At 43.2% G+C, this 23,411-nt stretch overlaps 1 protein-coding gene and 1 non-coding gene across 2 annotated transcripts in view; both read left to right on the forward strand.

Moving 5' to 3' along the window:
• The first annotated feature begins 232 nt into the window (after positions 1–232).
• Positions 233–23,411, forward strand: part of ZNF3 (zinc finger protein 3) — a 68,646-nt gene continuing 45,467 nt past the window's right edge. Inside the window, exons 1-6 of the mRNA XM_055339935.1 lie at positions 233–433; positions 9,972–10,487; positions 11,153–11,306; positions 13,487–13,578; positions 13,842–13,968; positions 16,438–17,256. Coding sequence (XP_055195910.1) covers positions 10,062–10,487; positions 11,153–11,306; positions 13,487–13,578; positions 13,842–13,968; positions 16,438–17,256 — 1,618 coding nt within the window. The 5' untranslated portion in view covers positions 233–433; positions 9,972–10,061. The remainder of the gene's footprint in view (positions 434–9,971; positions 10,488–11,152; positions 11,307–13,486; positions 13,579–13,841; positions 13,969–16,437; positions 17,257–23,411) is intronic.
• Positions 6,503–6,607, forward strand: LOC129520331 (U6 spliceosomal RNA). The gene has a single exon (XR_008666567.1). It is a non-coding gene; the product is annotated as a U6 spliceosomal RNA (small nuclear RNA).

Below are 23,411 nucleotides of genomic sequence, written 5' to 3' on the forward strand. Positions count from 1 at the left end.
TCACTATAATTACTGGATGGAAAGGACAGGAGAAATCGAATTATCCTATGGACTGGTGTGTGAGCCGGGCAGCCTGTTTGTGTCTGGGACGCTTGAACCCCGCCTCCCGCCCGTCCCCCGCATTAACTCCCCGCGCAAAAGCCCAGAGCGGTAACCTGGAGGCTGGAAGCTTGAGCATCCAGAACACGAGCCAGGTCCAGCTATCCCGGCACCGAGATGCAAAATCCTCCAGCGCTCCTAGAGGGGACCCGGAAGCGCAGCGTAGTCCCGGAAGGCGAGGTGCTGACACACTTCCGGCCTTTGTGACTCGTTGTGTCTGTGTCGAGGCGTCGGGAGGGCCTAGGTTCGTGTGCAGCGCCCTTCGGCCGGCCTGAGCCCCAGAGTCAGCTCCCCTTTCTCGCCCAGCGCCCCCAGGCCGCTCTCGGGGCTCACGGTGAGACCTGGGGCCGTCCTCTGGGGAGGGCGGGCGGGGCCGCAGGGTGTGTGCGTGAGGGTGGGCTCTGCAGCTGCGGCCCCGGGGTCCCCTCCTGGCGGTCCGGGCGGAGTGTGGAGAGAGCCCCAAGCCCCTGTCCGTCCGCAGGCCCGGCGGTTGGAAGCGCCGTCCCCTGGGAGACGTCCCAACCCGCCCCCGGATCCAGGCGGGGAGGGGGCAAGGATCTGGTGGCCGGGGGTGCACGGAGCCCTGGGGACAAGCCGTCTGCGGGCCCCTTCCGGAGCCCTCGCCTGCAGTGTCGTCATCGTCGTTTGACGTTTCTGAGAACCGGGTTCGTGAGCGAGCCGACCCCTGTCTGATTTTACTGCCCTCCTTTCGTCGCCATTTGCTTTGATTCCAGTGAGATTTTCTTTTTTTTTCTTTCCGGGGTCCTTCAGGACCTCGAGGTGAAAAATGCGGAAGGCCGAGTAGTGGACACGTTTCGAGGTGCCGCTTACGTGTTTCCAAATCACCTGCTTCTCGCCCCACCCCCACCCCCAACCCCAAGCGGTGATCAAAGAGTATTTGAAGCTTAGAGTGGATAAAGACGTGATTCGGATCTAGTAGAGGTTTTAGACATCCCACTGTGTCTTTACGCCTTGCGGAATATTTTGAAGACTTTAAAAATGATCTTTCCGGAAGATTAGGTGGATTTTCCCCCACCCCCAGTTCTGGGTCGTTACTCTGCTTGTCTTAGAGTGGACGAAGAGTGAAGGGAGTTTTTGGAAATTGCACCAGGCCATTAGGAGACTGAGTGACCTTGGATGATACAGGACTCTTCTCCAGCTCTCAGTTTTGTCATCTTTAAATAAAATGAACTCGATTTTCTCAAAAGGCCCTTCCAGCTTTGAAATGATTTGATTTAGTCAAGGTAATTAAGAAATCCAGCTACAGTTTAGCCTGACACTAGGGAGGGCCCCTCCCCTCCCTTTCCTGCAGGGCCTCCAATACACAATAAGATACTTTCATTATAGAGAGTGCTGTTACATGGCCTGGGACCAAAGAAAGCATTTATTGTACAGGCCAGTGCTAGGCGGATTGGAGGTGGTTAGTAAATACTTGTTGAATCGAATTGTGAGGAATTCATTGTAACCAGATAAACGAAGTACTGTTAGTATATATGCTGGCCAACTGTGGAGAAATAGCTTACCTTACATAGGGAACCATAATGATAATTTGCCCCAGAATGTATCTCCAAGTTTGTATTGTCTCTGAGTTACTGTGCAAGATCAGGCAGTTTTCACCAGTGTGAAAGTACAAACAGGGAAGCTGGCTACGTAATACAGATAGTCTTTTGCTGATTCTCTACTTGATCTGAACGTTTAATTTTTTTTTTCTATCTTTATATTACACCTAAGTACAGATGAGTGGTATGTTAAACTTTACCTTTTCATTTTGAAGTAGTTTTGGGTATTCTTTGGGTAGCTAGCTGTCTTTCAAAGGAAGCTTTTTCGTATTTAAAAAAAACTGGGGGGCACCTGGGTGGCTTAGTTGGTTAAGCATCTGCCTTGGGCTCTGGTCATGATCCTGGGGTCCTGGGATCGAGCCCCTGTGTTGGGCTCCCTGCTCAGTAGGGAACCTGCTTCTCCCTCTCCCTCTGCTGCTCCCCCTGCTTGTGCTCTCTCACATTCTCTTTTCAAATGAATAAATAAAATCTTTAAAAAAAAATTAAAGCTCTGTTAAAAAATCAGGAAGGGGGTGCGGTTTGTTTAAACTTTCAAGACTAGGGCAGCCTCAGTGGCTCAGCGGTTTAGCGCCTCCTTTGGCCCAGGGCATGATCCTGGAGACCCGGGACTGGATCCCGGACGTCGGGCTCCCTGCATGGAGCCTGCTTCTCACTCTGCCTGTGCCTGCCTCTCTCTCTCTCTCTCTCTCTCTCTCTCTCTCTCTCTCTCTCGAATAAATACATAAAAATTAAAAGATAAATAATAAAATAAACTTTCAAGACTATGCCCTGGAAAAGATACTGGCCTGTTTGGAAAATAGCCTTTGGAATAAATTGAGCTGGTAACTACAAGCCCTTTTTGTAAGAAAATCGTTGGTATTTATCCTCGCTGAGAACCAGTTGCTGGGGGTAATCTTATCTAAATCGGATAGGGTGTCAGAATGTTTTTCAGCCCAGAAAGGACCCCAGAGGTAGTTTTTTACTTCCCTCCCCCATGTGACAGATAAGGGCCAGAGAGGTTGAATGACTCACTTGGGGATGTGTAACTTATTTGTGAGAGATGAGAATGTAGGTATTCCAACCTATGCTGCTTTCAGGATTACAGGAATTCTCCTGTTGCTTAGTCTTTTAAGCAGGCTGAAAATTGTAGAGCACAGTTCTCTTACCGTTTTTTGAAAAAAATTAAAGCACCTCTCTAGTGCCTACTAAATGCCAGACACTGTTTTAATTGTCTTATATATGTTAACTCATGTAATTCTCACAATAACTTTGTGAGGAAAATGTTTTTTCTCCCCATTGCACAAATGCAGAGAGAGAGATTGACCTGCCTAAAATTATCGACCGGAAAGTGGTGGTACAGCTTATTGAGATACCCCAGGTAGCCCCTGGAGCTAATTTGAGGGCAGTATTGAGTGCTGTATAAGTGGGGGGGGGGGATAACACTGTAAATTTAATCAAGTATTTCTTAACAACTAATATTTGCAAGGAATCATACTAAGTGGTCTAAGAGGTGCAAAGGAGCATACCCTGGGGTGCCTGGCTGGCTCAGTTGGTGGAGTGGGGGACTCTTGATCTCAGGGTGGTGGGTTTGAGCCCCACTTTGGGCATAGCGCTCACTTTAAGAAAAAAGAAACAAAGCATACCCTTAGCAGTCCAGTTGAGGAAGAAGGCATGAAAAACTAAATCACAGAGAAAGAAATATTGTAAGAACTTCCATGGCAGATGATTGGTAGAGAGCATTTGGGCCAGAACTTGAGAGAGGAGAAAAGATTGTTTGCTGAGATCATCTGAGAAACCTAAAATAAAACCCAGCCCTTCCATTGCTGTTGTGACTTTTCTCTTTACCAAAGTAGGAGCAGAAATGTTGAGAGATGGGGGAAGAGAGGATGTGCCTGTGCTCTCATCTCTGTCCTTTTGGATATCACTTCCTCCTCAGTCTCTTCGTATGGAGTCCTACTGACCTAAGAAGTATCCCACTCTTTTTTTTGCAAGCAAGCTCTGCACCTATTGTGGGGCTTGAACTCTCACAACTGCGATATCAAGAGTTGCATGCTCCCCCGACTAAGCCAGCAAGGTGCCCCCAAAAGTATCCCACTCTAAAACTCTTGCCTATGCAGGATACAGATCAAAATTCCTTTCCTTCCTGTATTCTCCTTAGTATAGCCGAGACATGATAAAATTTTCATAAAAATAGAGATTTCTGATGCTAAGCTAGTTTCTGCACCAGTCCTGCTCAGTTAATGGACTGTTGGATGGTCCCCCCTGGTTAGATTTGAGATGATTCCTACCTGGATCTCCTGCTGTGTGTCCTTAGCCACACAGCTCTCTGGTGAAAATAGCGGATGGCAGATAAGGCCCATTCTCGGGTGGTCATCCTTCACAGGCACTTTCCTAGGCCCTCCTCTTAAAAAGAATCTTTATGTCCACAGAAGCTCTTCCTTAATCCATGTGTGGGACAGAATGAGCTCAGTATGATGGCTATGGCTTGAATTGAGGGGACCCACAGACTGAATTTCAAATCCTGGCTCTAGCATTTAATTGCCATGTGACCTTGGGTGTGTTATTTTAAGGTCAGTGAACCTTAATTTTGTCATTGTAAAGGGAGATGAGAATTGTAGCTACTACCTGCTAAGATTGTTACATGAAAGACTTAGATGGTGCTTTCTGTGCATCTGAGTGAATGTTCTTGAACAGCGATGAGGGGTGAGAGGCATTTTAGCTAAGCTCTGAAGGATAAGTAGGATTTGAAAGGGCAGAGAAGGGCAGCCCGGGTGGCTCAGTGGTTTAGCCCCGCCTTCAGCCCAGGGCGTGATCCTGGAGACCCGGGATTGAGTCCTGCATCAGGCTCCTTGCATGGAGCCTACTTCTCCCTCTGCCTGTGTCTCTGCCTCTCTCTCTGTGTGTGTCTCTCATGAATAAATAAATAAAATCTCAAAAAAAGGGGAGGGGGAAGGCAGAGAAGACTAGGAGAGGAGATCCCAGACATAGACTGTGAGGTGAAAAAGGGATGGTGATCAGGGTCCAAGGCATATTTAGGAGATACTCATTTTGTGGATAGAAAAGACTCACAGGAGAGTGGAACAAATCAATGATGGACAGTGAAGTTTGAGGGGAAACTGGAACCAGGTACTACAGGGTGGTGCCAGGAAAGCCACAGAGTTTTTGTAAAAATAATCTGAGAGTAACATAGGACATGAAGTAGCGGGAAGGGGAGTGAAGAGAGAAAGCCAAATTTGATTCTCCCTGGTGCTTGGAGACTGAATCCATATAAGGAGAGAGGAATCTAGGAAGGTGAGACTTGGGACTTTAGTGATTGAGGTATTTGTAGAATATCTGATCGCTAATTACCACTAAAAGGAAATAAGTGGCAGGGAGAGTGGTGATATTTTGAGTAGTTCTTATTTCTTCTGAGTTTAATGGAATTAAGCTGCCAGGCTCTCTAGTTGATAAGTTCAAAGAAGACTGTCTTTGAGGAGCTTAGAATTTAGTTGGAAGGTGATAGGAACTGCAAGCCAAATAAGGATAATGTAAGGAGAATATATGTAGCATAAACAGGAACAAAGAAAGATTGAGGATGTTCAAAAGAGAAAGATCTCTTAGTTAACTTGGAATATGAGGAGACCTTTTACATCCTGAAGAGTAAGTAAAAATTTGATCAACAAAGTAGATATGGTGGGAAATTGTTCACAGCAAAGGCTTGAAGATGGACAGTTACATCCTGTGTAGGGAACATGAATGGCCACATAGACTGAAATATGGGGGATCATTACTAAGAAACGTAGTGGGAGATAAGATTGGAAAAGTAGAGTAGGCACTCAACTGGCAGATACCAAGGATTCACTGATGCTAATTGAGGGGAAGGAAGGAATGGCCAGAAGCATTCTTGGGCAATACTGCACTGACCTCAGTTTGTTGCTCTAATTGGACTGGGGAGAGATGGCAGCTGGAGAAACTGCAGGACCCTATCACAAGTTTAGGTGGGAGATCTGGAGCCTGAATTAAGGGTGGTGGAAAGTAATTGTGGGAGGCGCAGCAGGAAAAGGTGATCTTTCTTTTGACTTTTCAGAATGCAATTAAAGGGGGCACCTGGGTGGCTCAGTTGGTGGCTCAGGCTCAGGTCTTGATCCCGGAATTCTGTGATTGAGCCCTGCATTGGACTCCCTGCTCAGCGGGGAGCCTGCTTCACCCTCTCCCCTGCTTGGGCATGCTCTTTGTCCTCTCTCTCTTTCTCTTTCAAATAAATAAAATCTTAAAAAAAATGCAATTTAAAAAACTTAAGGCTCATAGGAATTATTTAGCCTCCAGTTGGGAAGAAGCTAGCCAAAGGAGTGATTTCTCAGACTGCCACCTCACTTCCTCTTCTGGAGGAAGCTTTCCTTTGGAAGTCTTGGCTACTCTGATACCCCAGCTCCAGGGGTGCCTTTTGCTAGAAGCCGCCTTGTAGACACATCAGTTACTTCTCTAGCTCCTCTAGCTCTGATGCTGAAAGCTTCTTAGAACGGTTGGCACATTCTGCTTTGTACTATAATTATTTGTGAAAAAATAGGAATCAGGCTTCTCATCTTTGTATTCCCCTTAGTCTAGGAGGACGCTTTGCACATTGTAGATCTAGAGAGGTGTTTAGGAAATTGAATAATTGGAGCTGTAAGGACTTCACTAAAGCTGCTCTGAAGTTGAAAAACAGATATATTTACTGCAGCAAGGAAGGTGGCTTCAAAATGGGTCTGTAGGAAATCAACAGGAAAGGCTGGAGAATGGGTTTGCATTGGATTTTTTAAGGACAAAGAAAGTAAGCTAGAAAAACTAATCCGGTGATAAATCTCAGTTTAAAATCATAGTCTTCGCCATTAAAACAGTCGTCTCCAGTGCTCGCTTCGGCAGCACATACACTAAAATCACTGATACAGAAAAGATTAGCATGAGCCCTGCACAAGGATGACATGCAAATTTGTAAAGGATTCCATTAAAACCAAAACAGTCATCTCCCAAGCCTTTTTTTTTTTTTAAGATTTTATTTATTTATTCATGAGAGAGAGAGAGAGGCAGAGACACAGGCAGAGAGAGAAGCAGGCTCCATGCAGGGAGCCCGACGTGAGACTCCATCCCGGGACTCCAGGATAATGCCCTGGGCCGAAGGCAGGCACTCAGCCGCTGAGCCACCCAGGTGTCCCTCCCAAGCCTTTTTTTTGGATACATATTCCCATCTGTAAAAATTATTTATAAAAATTGTGTATGTGTACTATTACCCCAGGGTATTTTTTTTAAGATTTTATTTATTTATTCATGAAAGACACAGAAAGAGAGAGAGAGAGAGAGAGAGAGAGAGACAGACAGAGGGAGAAGCAGGCTCCATGCAGGGAGCCTGATGTGGGATTCGATCCCTGGGTCTCCAAGGATCACACCCTGGGCCGACGGCGGTGCTAAACCACTGAGCCACCCACTACCCAAGGGTTTTTTTTTTTTTTTTTCCCAAGGGTTTTGTATAATAAAACAAAAAATACATTAAATTATGCTTTTGAAAAATAATTTTTGTGCTTTAAATGTATGTGATCCCTTTTCCACCAGAATTACTAACACTCTTTTAATGAGAACCATGTAATTAAAAATGCTTTTTGTTAGTTTAAAAATTCCTGGCTTTAGGGGTGCTTAAGTGTTTCCTTTGGTTAAGCATCTGCCTTTGTTTTGGCTCAGGTCATGATCTCAGGGTCCTGGGATCAAGCCTGCAGCTGGCTTCCTGCTCAGTCACCAGGAGTCTGCTTCTCCCTTCTCCCTCTGCCTCTCCAGCTCATGTGCGTGTGTGCTCTCATTCCCAAATAAATAAAATCTTATAAAAAAATAAATAAAATTCCTGGCTTTGGATGGTACAGTAGCTGGATGCTCTGTCTCTGAAACTTGAATTTGATGCCTTTGAATTGAAAAAGATCCCTCACAAAGATTTGTCAGTTCAGGTAGAAGAAACACATTGTCAGCTCTGCTTAGTAACTCATGATTGTTCCTATCTTGCATGTTAAATTTTTGTTATTGAAATTCAGCTAGTACACTAGTTTTTCTATACCCTTAAATTTTCTATACCCTTAAATCATCTGTTTCTATACCCTTAAATCACCTGTTTTTAAAAACTAACCAAAAGGTGAGATGCTTGGCTGGCTCAGTCAGTAGAGCATGATTTTATGGGTTGTGAGTTCAAGCCCCATGTTGGGCATAGAGCCTACTAATAGAGCCTATTAGTTTTAAAAAAGCTAATCAAAAGGTATTTTGTGTTTTTAAAAAACAGACTTACAAGACCCATAAAACTTCATTTGGAAGATATTAAGCAGTAGAAAATACTTACAAGTTTTTTTTAACATGTAGATGATAAAATTTTTCCAGGATACTTAATATCAGTTTTTAACAGTTAAAATTATATAACAGTGGAGACTGTTTCCCAGCATACAACTGTTCTCATAATAATTTTTCTGCACTATTTTTTTAAAAAACAGCTATTTTGTCACTTCTTGGTTGACCTCTTGTTTGATTTAGATTGACATTGGTTTTTACCTACTAATCTGGGTGAGTAAGACCTTGCTTTAGATAGAACTTTATCTATGCCATTTGTTTTTGCATGTGTATTTGCACCATTAGTATTTCTTCAAATTGTAGTTTCTCTGCCAGGGTCTAAGCTGCTTGTCTTTTTCTTTTCTTTTGAGCTAGAATTGACGTAACAATATGTTAGTTTCAGGTATACAACATAGTGATTCGCTATTTGGACAAAATGATCACCACAGTAAATCTAGTTAATGTCTGTCACCACAGGGGCACCTGGGTGGCTCAGTGGTTAAATGTCTGCCTTGGCTCAGATGGTGATCCCAGGGTCCTGGGATCGAGTCTTGCATCAAGTTCTCCGCAGGGAGCCTGCTTCTCCGTTAGCCTGTGTCTCTGCCTCTCTCTGTGTGTCTCGAATAAATAAATCTTAAAAAAAAAAAAAAAATCTATCACCAGTTAACAAATTTTCTTTTTCTTGCGATGAGAATTTTTAAGATGGCTTAGCAACTTTCAAATGTGCAATACAGTATTCTTAACGCTAGTCACCACGTTGTGCATTATATTCTTATGGCTTATTTATTTTAGACCTGGAAGTCTTACAATTGACCTCCTTCATGCCTGGCTCCTATACTTGTCTCTTTTATGAAGGCAAGATTCATTCAAGCTAGATAAAATAATCCATTATTCCACATAACTGGTCTCAGATAAACCGAGAAATATCACAATACCTAAAAGTGAGCAAGTGAAATGAGGGTACTTTGGCAGCTCTCTGTGTGAGGGAGGGAGGCCTCCACTTTTCCCTTGGGATGTACCCTGTGACATGTGACAGTTCAGCACTTAACAAGGGGAGGGTGTGATGTCATTTTGCAACATGCCATCTGTAAAATGGTACTAGCGGTTGTGCCTCCTTGCTAGGGCTATTGTGGAAGGCAATAAAATAATACATGTACTGCCTGAAGCCTGGTGCCTGGCACCCTGCTAAATAACACTGTGCTTTCACTGGGCTGAGTGCTATAAAAGCATGGTGTCCTAACCTCCTAACCTGCTGTCCTCCTGGAGATTAGGTATTCAGATTCAAGCAGACACCCTGAGGATAGAATTGGCTTATTGGAGATTTTTCTCCGCAAACTTTTTTTTTTTTTAATGATTTTATGTGTTTATTTGAGAGACAGAGACAGCACAAGCAGGGTGAGGGGCAGAGAGAAAAGGGCAAGCAGACTCCCTGCTGAGCTGGGAGCCCCACTCAGGGCTAGATCCCAAGACCCTGAGATCATGACCTGAGCCTAAATCAGATGCTTAACTGAGACACCCCATAAGATTTTACTTTTAAGCAATCTACACCCAATATGGGACTCAAACTCACAACCCCAAGATCGAGAGTGTCACTTGCTCTACTGATCAAAGTAGCCAGGCACACCTCTGCAAACCTTCTTTCTTTCTTTTTTTTTTTTTAAAGACAAACCCAATTCTTTTTTTTTTCTTTAGATTTTATTTATTTATTCATGATAGAGAGAGAGAGAGAATGGCAGAGACAGGCAGAGGGAGAAGCAGGCTCCATGCAGGGAGTCCAATGCCAGACTTGATCCCGAGACTGCAGAATCACGCCCTGGGCCAAAGGCAGGGGCTAAACTGCTGAGCCACCCAGGGATCCCCATGCAAACCTAATATGAAAAGTGACAGTGAAAACAGTACACCCCTGGAGGCTTTTTCTTTTGCCATTCGAAGGTTGTGTTCAACCTTTGCAGCCTTATGTGAAGGGGTAACACAGGTCACTTTTCATAAAAACTCTAATAATCTTGTTTCCTGCATCAGGAACAGTACCGAAACATATCCACAAACATCTCCTAGGACAGGAAGGAGAGCACAGACCCTGTTTGGATCAAGCCCACCGCCTAAGCCTGAATGATGACTGCGGAGTCGAGGGAAGCCACAGGCCTGTCCCCCCAGGCTGCCCCGGAGAAGGACGGGATTGTGATCGTGAAGGTAGAGGAGGAAGATGAGGAAGACCATATGTGGGGGCAGGATTCCAGCCTACAGGAGACGCCTCCTCCTGACCCAGAGATTTTCCGCCAGCGTTTCAGGCACTTCTGTTACCAGAACACTTTTGGGCCTCGAGAGGCTCTGAGTAGACTGAAAGAACTCTGTCACCAGTGGCTACGACCAGAGATCAACACCAAGGAGCAGATCCTGGAGCTGCTGGTACTGGAGCAGTTCCTTTCCATCCTGCCCAAGGAGCTCCAAGTCTGGCTGCAGGAATACCGTCCCGATAGTGGGGAGGAGGCTGTGACCCTTCTAGAAGATTTGGAGCTTGATTTATCAGGACAGCAGGTAAGAAAAAGTGTGAAATCTATTGTATGTAAGCATCACATGGGCTTTAAGCCTGGAGCAAACAGCAAGTTACAATTTAGAGCTGGCACCAGTAGTATTTATACTGGTTACTCTTTCTGCTCTACTAAAAGGCGTTCTGGGGATCCCTGGGTGGCGCAGCGGTTTGGCGCCTGCCTTTGGCCCAGGGCGCGATCCTGGAGACCCGGGATCGAATCCCATATCGGGCTCCCGGTGCATGGAGCCTGCTTCTCCCTCTGCCTGTGTCTCTGCCTCTCTCTCTCTCTCTCTCTCTCTCTCTCTCTCTCTCTCTCTCTGACTATCATAAATAAATAAATTAAAAAAAAAAAAAAAGGCGTTCTGGCCTCCTTCCCCTACATCCACTGGTCTACTTACCATATTTTTGTTTGTTTAAAGTCCAATTGAGGGATCCCTGGGTGGCACAGCGGTTTGGCGCCTGCCTTTGGCCCAGGGCGCGATCCTGGAGACCCGGGATCGAATCCCACATCGGGCTCCCAGTGCATGGAGCCTGCTTCTCCCTCTGCCTATGTCTCTGCGCCTCTCTCTCTCTCTGTGTGACTATCATAAATAAATAAAAATTTAAAAAAAATTTTTAAAGTCCAATTGAAAAAATGATTTACCTGCGAGCCCACTCTATTTGTCCTCAGGTCCCAGGTCAAGTTCATGGACCTGAGATGCTCGCAAGGGGGATGGTGCCTCTGGATCCAGTGCAGGAGTCCTCGAGCTTTGACCTTCATCATGAGGCCACCCAGGCCCATTTCAAGCATTCATCTCGGAAACCTCGTCTCTTACAGTCACGCGGTAAGAAGCAAAGTTTCATGTGGGGAAAAGCAAACTATTTGAGATGGGAGTGCACTCTCTGTGTTGCTGAGGGTCTGTAATTAAAAAAAAGAAAGAAAAAAAAAGCATGCTTCTTTTTTATCATTACACACTACTGTCATTATTAATTAAATATTGTGGAAAATCTAACTTATAGGCCAACCTCAGGAGTTGATGTTACTGAGAAGGTAAATGAAATTAATTTGGGAGGACATTACATTATTCTTGGAATTGTTAGCATTTTGGATGTGCAGCAGATTTTTTTTTTTTTTTTTAACAGGAAAGTACTAGGAAGAAGTTATATATTTCCAGCCTGGGTTTTGAAACACTCTGGTTAATGTCATAAATTGCCTTAAAAAAAGGATCATTTTAAAAATTTATTTTATTTAAAATGTATAAAAGTATTATATAACCTTTTTTTCTAGTTTTCAGAAATTTCAAACAGTGGGAAAAGGATGGAAAAATATTTTTTTTTTATTTGAGAAACATGAGGGGGAAAATCATTTCAGGGTCATCTACATAAAAGTCCGTTTAATTTTTTTTTCCTTTGAGGTAAATATTAACAATATCTTTAATCCAATTTAAAAATCAAAGTAGGTACATAGAATATCATTAAAAACAACATATTAAAAGTCTAATTGTTGAAGAAGAGTTGATAAAGGCACGTTTCTTAACCAATGTGTTAATTTGTGATGACATTTAAGGCCAGGAATATTAGAGCTTCAGAAAACATTCTCTTCCATGCATTCTGAAGGAATCTGCAAATCAGTGCATCCACTACTGTCCATCCAGTCCCAATCATCTCCTATGCAGGGCTTGTGAGGTCTCTCCACCCTCCCTCCACAAGGGGGAAATCAGAAAATTGAAGAGGATATTTTTAGTTTTAAGTGCCAGATTAGAGTTTCCCTTTGCCAGAGTAGCAGTTTTAGAGACCCTGTCACAAACAGTTGATACTTGTAAATAGTTCTCCTTGGAATTCAGCTGTATGCTTTTATTCTCAGATCCCTCTTGGCACTACTCCTTTTCCAGAGTCTTTCCTAGTTCTTGGAAGTTTAAAATGCTGGATACTTGATCTTTTTGTACATTTTGCTTTAGCTTATAACTGTATGGTCTGAAATAGTTACACATGGTTTAGTAATTCAGTTTCAAATTCATTTCTCTTATTCTTTGCAGCTAGGGCAACATCATCTGTTTATCTAGCAACATTTCCAAATCTAATATTACTTGGCAAGGGAAGATTTTAATTTTGTGGTTTAAAAACTTGTATAGTTGTTCTTACATATTGCAGTTTGTGTGATCGTGTGATAGAGGTCTTGTATTAGATCAGGTGTCAACCCACACTTCTGTGTACTAGTAAATGTCTTGGTGATATTTGAACCTCGTATACATCTTCTCAAAAAAACTGGCTGAGTGAGGGAGAAAACGGGAAGGATAAAAAATGGCCAGAAAAGACCCCCTTTATACCTTGCGTTACAAGATATTACTCCTAAATGTTGTTAACGTTTGTGTTTTCCACAACTAAATGAGATTTTGATGCTCTGGTACTATTCCTTGAACTGGAGAAAATTAAATTGTGAGCCAAACTTGAATCATGGACTGAAAGTTACCTACTTCCATAGCTGAGAATAAGAAGCCGGGTTGGCTCTGCCATTCTTAGCTGTGTGCTATTAGGCAAGTCATTTACTCTCTTGGGATTTGGTTTCCCCCTCTTTAAAGGGATTGAACCAGGTGATTTTTAAGGACTTTTTTTTTTTTTTTTAAATTTTTTTTTATTTATTTATTTATGATAGTCACAGAGAGAGAGAGAGAGGCAGAGACACAGGCAGAGGGAGAAGCAGGCTCCATGCACCGGAAGCCCGACGTGGGATTCGATCCTGGGTCTCCAGGATCGCGCCCTGGGCCAAAGGCAGGCGCTAAACCGCTGCGCCACCCAGGGATCCCAAGGACCTTTTTTATGACTCCTTGTGACTCCTGCCTAAACGTCTCGGGAAAGCAGAGATCATTACTTTTCCTTCGTTAGATTCTCTGTAGTTACCTATTCTATAGTTAAACACTGAACATCAAACACACAGGTGCAGGAAAGAGAGTGCCCTGGGGTCCTTCTTGGACGGGGGGTCCAGAGCAGAGCTGATTTTACTCATAGCTCCTTTCTCCTCCCTCAGCTCTCCCTGCCACACACGTTCCTGCCCCTCATCACGAGGGGAGTCCCAGAGACCAAGCGATGGCATCTGCACTATTCACGGCAGATTCCCAGGTGAGCTGTGGGCCCCTCTGCCCTCCTGAGACCCTTGTGGCTGCCTCTCTTCCTGGAGCTCTTTTAGCTCTCTCCACCCAGGACGCAGTTTTGATGCCCCTACCCACAGAGTAGCCCCACTCCCACCCTCCGCATCCGCCAGAGCCTGGCATGGTCACCTATTCTTTCCCAGCATCCAACTCTATCCCTGACTCCAGGTTTGGGTGATGGGATTGTTCCTAAGCTTTGGGGGAACTGAGTGTGGGGATCTCATATTATTTCAGGCAATGGTGAAGATCGAGGACATGGCCGTGTCCCTCATCCTGGAGGAATGGGGATGTCAGAACCTGGCTCGGAAGAATCTCAATAGGGACAACAGGCAGGAGAATTATGGGAACGTGTTTTCCCAGGGTAAGACTGATGCAGGATCATCGTCTAAGATTGTTTTGTGGTGGGTTTTTTTTTTTTTTTTTTTTTTTTTTTTTTTTTTTTTTTTTTTTTTTTTTTTTTTTTTTTTGTTGTGGGATCTCTGATGTGTTCAGTTGAGAGTTGACAAGGATTGAAAGATTACTGAGCCCCCTCTCTTCAGGCCAGGTAGAGGAAGGAGCCCATTTGTGTTCATTTAACCCCCAGCACCTGATACTGTGATTCCCTGATTCCAAATGGATTTTTTAACTTTATGTAGTTTTTGCTATTTGAAATCAGAAGTCCTCTCATGTTCTGAGTTCTCACCTCTTGAACCACTTTGATACTTAAGATTCTTCTCCAGCCCCTGTGGGCTGTAATGTAGGTGCCTCTGTCAAGGGGATGGAATCTGTTTTTCTTATTATAAAGGTCCAGGTGAGACCTAATCATCAATCTGATCCTAACCCAGGACTGCATTCCTGGACTTACCAGGCATCCTTCCATGGGCTTTACTCCATCTTCCATCCTGGGAGTGCTGCTCCACAATAACTTTGTGTAATTCATGGCTTGTGCCTCCCTTACAATTAGGATTCCCTGTTTCCGACTACAGTGGTGCTCTTCTATGGAGAGGTCTGCTTCCATAGAGTAGCAGTGCAGTTAAGAACAAAAACAAGCTCTAAGAGGCATCAGCCAGTTCAGACAAGGTGACACAATTGACAAACATTCCCATTTGTCCTCTTCCCTCAATCCCTGGAAGACAGTCCTGCAAAGCAGTTCTCACATAGTTGTGTCATGGGAAGTCCACAGTGAGACTTCTGCCTGGGGAGGGCAGAAGGTAGGTGGGTGAAGGGAACTGAAGAAAGAATATTCCTGAAGAAGCTTCAGCTTTTATTTTGAACCATAGACCTAACCGGGTGATTGTTTCTTGGTATTTGCTCTTTGGACCACGGTCTGAAAATTAAGCCAAGTAACTGATCTGTGTTTATGAGCTAAGTATTACCTACCCCAGGATAACTTCAAAAAGCAAACAAAAATCAGGGGATCCCTGGCTTGCTCCGCGGTTTGGCACCTGCCTTTGGCCCAGGGCACAATCCTGGAGTCCCAGGATCGAGTCCCACGTTGGGCTCCCGGCATGGAGCCTGCTTCTCCCTCCTCCTCTGCCTCTCTCTCTCTCTCTCTCTCTCTCTCTCTCTCTCTATACCATAAATAAATAAATAAATAAATAAATAAATAAATAAATAAATAAATAAATATTTTAAAAAAAAAGCAAACAAAAATCAGATACAGTCTGGGAACTATCCCAATTACCAAGGACTTTGGATTGGAATTCAAAAGAAGTGGACCAATTTCCTCTTCCTTAGGAAGGGTCGGTATTTATGCGATTTCATCACTAAAGCCAGGGCTTAGATACTTTTCTTTCTGTGGTTGCATTCAGGGGCCTCTGGGATAGCGCAGACCCCCTTGGAAAGGAGGGTGCGTAAGGCCAAATAAATAATAGGGTTGCAACATCTTGGGTTTTTTCCCAGATGAATGTAAACATCTATAAAATAGTGCATGTTCATGGAACAATTTTCACTCTCTACTTAAAAATAAAGATGCACAGACTCTAGCAGATTGTAATAAAGATATATTCCAGTGTTTTCATGTGCTGGTTGCCAAATGAGAGGATCAGCTTTGCATTCATAATTTTTTTTTTTTTTAACATCATCTCCTTTGTGGAACATGTCCAGGATTTTTTTCAGTGTCTTTTCTGTTCTCGGGTATTCTCAGTGGTCTGTCACTGAAGGTTTTAGTTATGTTTACTAACGCCCCAACCAACTTCTTTGCCCTCACCCCGGATACTTGAGCACTGTCAGCTCCGGGCTGCTCTTACTGGAGGAGAAAATCTCATGTATCTGAAGATCTGTCTACCTGCCAAGTCCAGAGCTCTTGTGTTGTCCGTTAACCATGGACTTGTTAAAAATCTCACAGAATTGGAGTATTCACTCTTCCTTTATTAACTGTTTACTTGCCTTCCTTTGTGGGCTGGTACCCTTACTGTTTCTAGGCAAGACCTGTCCATTCTCTTCATTCAAACTCATGCTTAATATTAGAAATGGAACATGGATTTTTTGAAAATGTCTATTCCTCCATATTAATTATTGGGTGACCAATTGTAGAACTGTGAATTGTGACCCCCTTAACGTTCCTTCATTCTTCATCCCTCATCTCTTCCTTCCCTAACCGGTTCTGCTTCCTCTGCTCTGTCCTCCCCCTCACCCCCCCAGTGGAGCTGTCCTCTACTCGGCCCACCCTCTCCTTCCCCAGCTCAACTCCCTCTTGTCCCCATTCTTTCCCCCTGTCCTCTGATTTTATCCCAATTAATCCTGTGAGGTCAGTTTGCAGGCATGTAGAAGCTTCCAGGAAAACAGTGTCACTTGATTAACCCACATATTCAAAAGAAAATGGTGCCATTTTTATTTTCTATTGTGTCAGGTTGTGAAAACAGGAATGAGAATGAGGAGTCAACCTCAAAGGCTGAAATCGCAGAAGACTCAGCGCCACGTGGGGAGATGACAGGAAGACTCCAAAAAGATTTTGGAGAAAAACGTGAGCAGCAGGGCAGAACAGTAGAGAGGCAGCAGAGAAACCCTGAGGAAAAAACTGGAAGAGAAAAAAGAGATTCGGGGCCAGCTACAACCAAGGAAAAAAAGCCCGCCACAGGAGAGAGAGGCCCAAGGGAGAAGGGCAAAGGTTTGGGAAGAAGCTTCAGCCTGAGTTCAAACTTTAACACCCCTGAAGAAGCTCCGACGGGAGCAAAGTCCCATAGATGTGATGAATGTGGTAAATGCTTCACAAGGAGCTCAAGCCTTATTCGCCATAAAATCATCCACACTGGAGAAAAGCCCTATGAATGTAGCGAGTGTGGGAAAGCCTTCAGTCTTAACTCCAACCTGGTCCTGCATCAGAGAATCCACACAGGAGAGAAACCTCACGAATGTAATGAGTGTGGCAAAGCCTTCAGTCACAGTTCAAATCTCATTCTCCATCAGCGGATCCACTCTGGAGAGAAACCATATGAATGTAATGAGTGTGGGAAGGCCTTCAGCCAGAGCTCAGACCTGACAAAACATCAGAGGATCCACACAGGGGAGAAACCCTATGAATGTAGTGAATGCGGAAAAGCTTTCAACCGAAACTCATACCTTATTTTGCATCGGAGAATTCACACCCGAGAAAAGCCCTATAAGTGCACTAAGTGTGGTAAGGCCTTCACCCGGAGCTCGACCCTCACTCTGCATCACAGGATCCATACCAGAGAACGAGCCTCTGAGTACAGCCCTGCCTCCCTTGATGCATTTGGTGCATTCCTGAAAAGCTGTGTGTAGAGCAAGAATTTGTCAGCAAGCCATTTCCCCCTTTTGTTTCCAAAATTACTTCAGAGATATGTGTGCCCACGGAGGGGAAAAAAAAGAGGGCCTTAACAGATTCAAAGGAAAAAAATCACACTTCAGGATCCTTGTAGTTCCATCAGCAGTGTTCTGCCTTTGCATTGTCTGTGGGCATGTAATCCTTCCACACGGCCCCTGCAGGGAAAAGCTAGTCACATGGAGAATCCACACGATATGTCCATGCAAGATAAAAGCACACATAACGTCAAATGTCAAGCTTTTCAGTAATCAGGATACCTATTGAGGCCCTCTCAGACTCAGCAACCACAATATAGGATTGAAAGATTAAGATTGGCTCTGCAAAAGTGATACTGGGGTTTAAAGCTGCTTGCCACAAACAAGCCCTACTTGGCCAACAACTTGTTATACCTTATTTCTCAAAAACAAGGAACAGTTAAACTGCATTGGGACTTGCTGCTCAAACTAGTTATATATATGATAAGTTATATATATGATCACTGGTAGCCTGCCAAAGCTATAGAAATCTAGGACTGTGCTGATGGGTATCAAACCAAAGATTTCTAGCTCTTCCTGAAAGAGGGTATGTGCACCAGTCTACAGTTCCAAAGGACGCAACAAATGTAGATGGTTCTATCCTCATTGCTGAGATAAATTCTACTGAAATGGCAACAATGATTCAAAGCCCTTCTCTCCCTACTCGAAATCCCAAAAGCACTATTCGCACTCTGAAATGAATTTCTCCACAAGTTTTAGCACTTGACTGATTGTAGACTTGTCTTTTAATCCTCCATTGTTTCGCGTTTGAAAGTTTTCATCATGGCCTCTCCCTCCCCAAAGAGATGCTTCAATTGTCAAGGGATCTATTTTATCCCAGATAGCACTGGAGACAGTGCTGAACACCTAAGAGGCACTTGTTATACCTGACTTCTGACAGTACTTACACGCTTATGATAAAACCCTGTGTGAATCATGAGTACCAGAAGTAAGTAGCCTGGCCCAGCTTTTGAAGAGGACCTTTGGAGTCCAAGTCATGCTAACAGCTCCAGGTCTGATGCTCTTTTTATCCTGACTATAAAAGAAAGGCACTGGCTTGCTGCCTGCATAGACTCTTCCTAGACACAGATTTGTGAGTAAATACCATGGAATGTCAGAAACAACTCTCTCGTCATTATCTTAAGAAAAATAGGAATATTTACTAAGGCCGTGTCTTGACCTCTTTCTGGGGCAAAAGATCTTCGCCAGAATTCTCTTCAGTTAGCTGAAGGACAACATGATCATTTAGGCACTTTCTGAATCATTTGTAACTAAAAGTACAGCACAGAAGATGTGATTTTTGTTGCATTTCAAAAAAAGGAAAGGTGTAAAGGGCATTTTTCCCCCACACTTTCCAGAAACTTGGTAAAGGCATTTGATACCATTAGCTGGCAGTTACCCAACATGTTTGTTGCTCTGAGAAGTTCACCAACAAGCTGAGATGTGGCTGTATCATGGTTGAACTGCACAATTTTTTCTGTTTCTCATCCCCTGAAGACTGAGGGGAGGCTATGAAACTGATCTTTTCCATCGAAGCAATCGACAGCCTAGAAGCTAGTGACAGATGGTTTTCAGATACACACATGGGAGACCCAGCTATCATGGGCAACATAGGCAGTCCTTAGGGACTTAGGTAGAGAGGTCTTTGTTGATGAGAGCATGCAAATGATGGTGGACAACCCTGCAGAAACTTAGAAAGAGACCCGAAGACTCTCCCCCTAATGGGAGAACCCCACATGAGTTTTTCCATCAAGAAACAACTAAAACTATCCTTCATCAGTTGTTTGCTGACTGACAGCTCAAGCCCACAAGACAGTATGGCTTTACTGTGAGATTGGGGCAGCTGTGGCTTCAGTTCCAGACCAAACAAATTCTGTGCAGCAGTGATTCTCTGGCTTCTCTTTCTAACTGGGACCAACTACAACTCTCCTGGAGCTTCTAAGCCGTTCCATCAGTGTTGGCCTGCAGAAACTTAAAGGAGGCCCATTGGTGACCAGGATATTTCCATCCATCCTGTTTAAGAACGACAGAAGAGATATTCGAGAAGAGTATATATACCTAAGTAGCTTTTTTATACTAAATGAAAGTAGAAGAAGTGCTTTTTTAATGTTTTCTTCAAAAAGCCACAATGGAGGCTTCACACAAAATTGCTGGTGCTTGTCAGCAGAGACTTGCCCCTGGGAAGCCCTGGGAGCACTGGGGCACTTGGCCCAGGCACAGATCAACGCACCAACTGTTCTGAAGAAGCAATGAACTTTGGTTGGTTCCACATTCACCTTTCTTTAGCCACAATCACATGCTGACATAATGCAGCCACCATTTGTGTTTTTTGAAAAGGAAAGTTCATTGCAACCTGCGCCTTGCATCTTTGTCCCACGTTGACCATGGGATGGTCACAGTGGTTGCCTTCAGATCTTTAGCAGACGCATTTCTTCAAGCAGCCATTTGAAAATGTGTTTTCTGAAGAAAAGAGGCTATGGCTGTTGATTAAAACCATTCACGTCGTGTCCATTTATTGGCTGCCCAGTGCAGAGTGTAATTGGGTCATGGTCAGAAAGGCTTATTACCACAGCTCATTAGTGTCTGGACATTCAGAAGTTCTTGACCAGCTGAAGCCTTTAAGTTGAGTACTCTGTAGTTAACCATTAGCATGCTAGTTGACCTAATGGAAGTTTTTTAAGGGTTTTTAGGAATATACCTTAAATATACCTGCCAAGAAGAGAAGTAAAATTCTTCAGATTGTGGGGAATTTGTTTCTGCTCTGGCCTGGCAGGCAAGGCTACAGCCTGAGAATCAGAGGCATCTGTGAGGCATCTTTGATATGTAAGACACTTAGTATTCTATTAAAGACATAAAAGTGAAACTGCTAAATATGTACAGAGAGCTCGCCATGTCTGACATGTGTGACAATTGACATCTTACATACATCAGAGAATTCATTCCAGAAAGGAACCTCATGAATGCGATAAATATGGCAAAGCCTTCCATCACATCTCAGCCCTTAGCATCAGAAAGCTCACACTGTAAATAAACTTTATTAATATTGTATGTGAGGAAAACTTTCATGTAGACCACTCATTGCTTTGGACAGAAAATGAATTCCGTCAGTGTGTTCCAATCATGTAATGAATTTCAGAAACACTGCAGAGGAAACTCAATCTTAACTCCAGAGGATCCACAAAAGAAGGGGAAAATGTGGGGAAATGCTAAAAAGAAGGCAAAAATTGTTCCTGCTCGGTAACTTCTATATATTTTGTAAGACCACAACATCAGTGTCCCATGTTTGTACCTCTACCCCAGGTCGTCGTTCTGTATATTCCCTATAAAAAATGTATTTTATTTTAATCTATTTGACAGAACACATACTCCAAAAGAGCAAAGTTTTGGAATGAGTAGTTAAAGAAGTTGATGTGAGTATAGACAAAAAGTCAGTTTACAGAGCTGAGGAGCAGGGGAAATGAGAGAAAACCTTCATAGTTGGCTTACCAAGTCAGGAGAGGAGATTAGGAGAGAGAGGTTAATAGGACTCTAAAATCGAACCATTTCTAGAAACATCTGCATCTTCCTGAACGTTTTCAAAGCCAGAAAGTGGACCCTTACCTGCCATGCCAAGAAAATAGGTCTCTGAGCTTGTAGTGGTGGGGCGAGAGAGGGCCTTCTATGTGAATTGAGAGTTGGTGAGGTGCCCTGGAGAAGCCAGCGGGACCACTTAACCTGGTGACCAGATTGTGGAAACCAGTCCTGCTTCCCCCACTAACTCTGATCTTCATGCTTAGGAAATTTGGGATAGCAAAGCACCATGATGGACCCTTTCCTTGAAAATAGGCACAGATGCATCCAGTTTCTTACACAGCATTAAGTTTTTCTAATATGGCTGGAGAACCGTTTTTGCAGCATTCCCTTTGTGCTCCTATGTACCTTCCCTGCCCCGCACTCACTTCCTGGGATTGTTCTTTCCCTGCCATTGGAAGGCTTGTGAAGATTCATAGTTGTGAAGGAATTTTTTTCCTCCTTTTTATCCTAGAGTTGATCACCTTTTATTCTGGGGTCTGGTCACCCTGAAGTCCTCATCCTGAAGCTAGCTAACCAGGTTTATCCTACCATCCTCATGGAAGATTTGTTATGTGAATTGGAGTAACAGTATTAAAATGTAGTCAAATGGTGGCAGCAGTACTTGCCAGAGGAGCTATATTTTTGTGAGTCCCACTCTGAGCAACTTCTGAGAAATATTTATGAAGGGGCTGGGTTCCCCACTTGGGAAACCAAATGAAGGTCTGCAGGTTGCAAAGTGAAATGTAAAATCAGAAGAGGAATTTAAGTGGTATAAATAGATCTTTTCGTAGAAGTTAGAGTAGATTTTTATTTCAACTACTACTGGAGAATTCAATAAAAAAGCATTATTTGAAAAGTTTTCCTAACATAGGTTTAGGTTTTGTTTTTAGAATGGACACACTACTGTACATTTAAAAGCAGTTACTTATTTTGCTACTCAGATTAATTTTTTATTCTATCTGAAGATGAAATTATCTGTTTTACTTTTCAAAGCTTTGTAAAACAAACCTGAAGTTATAGGGAGGCTAAGCCATCTCCGATTCTGCAGGTCAAACAAAAGTTGGGGAAATATTTTGGACATCTTATCTGACAGAATGTCTTAATATGAGAATTTCATTTCACATTGTCTGGTTCTGTTTAACAGTGGATACCATAAATTTCATGTTTTTCTCTTTATCCTGAAACAGTGGAAGTTAAGGAGAGGCACTAGGTTGGCTTCTAAACAATATTATTTTAACAGCTTTAAAAAAAAAAAAGTCATTAAGATTTCTCCCCTCCATTTAGTTAAAGAATCATGGCTCACTTCAAGTTACACAGAAATTATTAGCAAAGCTAATTGGTCCTAAAGTTAAACTTTCTCCCTTTAGCAAGCACTCATTAAGCAGTGAGGCTAAATGTTTTAAGATAGTAAGAAAAAAATGAGACCTGTGAGTGATTGAAAGGTGGCATAAAAACTCGGATTTTCATTCCAGTTTCAGATGTGGGTTTTAAAGTTCCTTTGGTCCAGGGAAGGGACTAGGCAGCTGCAAATTGCCCTGACTCAGGTGTGTTGGTCAGTGCTCACTTGTTTTTCCCCTCACCTCAACCTCTGAACAGTTTAGGTAAGGTTTCTTTCTGCCCTAGCAAGGACAAAGCATGTTAGGCTTAGAGCTGCTTCTGCTAGTAGCAGGGGTTCTTCCGTGAGAACAAATAGATGGGGGTGGGGGGGAAGGCAGCAGATGGTTGTTGTGCAGGAAAATTTTGATCTAAAAATAAAAAGAGTTTAAGGGTAAGGGGGGGCACTGCAAGCAAAATCAGCGATTATTTTAAAATGAACATATGTATTTTTATTAACTTGTAGTTAAATATAGATTATTACAACCAGGTCAACATGATAAGCCTAAATCTATATAGAGAGCTAACTCAGGCAATGTCTTGTTTATCTGTAGACTGGATAAGACAAATCTTTCCTGTTTTGCCAGTCCCTAGTTCCTTAGATTAGAATAAATTAGACCAAAAGAAGAAACTCGTCTTTGTATACCCGCAGAATTAAGTTATTGCTATTGAAACCTGGCCTTTCATTTCACTAGTCTTAGAAGAGTCCAGATGCTTAGTAGATGTTCAATAAGTGGTTTTTAAATTGAATTTGTTCATTTCAAATCCTCATTAACCTTTCTAGGAAGGCTTCTTTGAATAAATAATGGAATCTTAGAGGAAAAGTGGGTTTTTTTTTTAAGCTAAGGAACTCCTCTCTTGGAAATAATGTGAAAACTTGATGGAGGACTAAAATTTCCATGAGAAATGGCAGCCAAATAACAGTTACATGCATTTGTAGTCAATGGTCCATTTTAGGAGGCCGGTGATGTCTGACAAATGTTAGAGCAGATGGGGAAGGAAATTGTGGGGAATTGTAATAAATATCTCTATGTCGTTTCTCTTCTGGGTCATGGTAAAACAATAAATTATCACCTCTAGGTGGCAATGTTGGCAGTG

The sequence above is a fragment of the Nyctereutes procyonoides genome, unplaced genomic scaffold (assembly GCF_905146905.1).
Source record: "Nyctereutes procyonoides isolate TBG_1078 unplaced genomic scaffold, NYPRO_anot_genome, whole genome shotgun sequence".
In the NCBI taxonomy this organism is placed as follows: domain Eukaryota; kingdom Metazoa; phylum Chordata; class Mammalia; order Carnivora; family Canidae; genus Nyctereutes; species Nyctereutes procyonoides.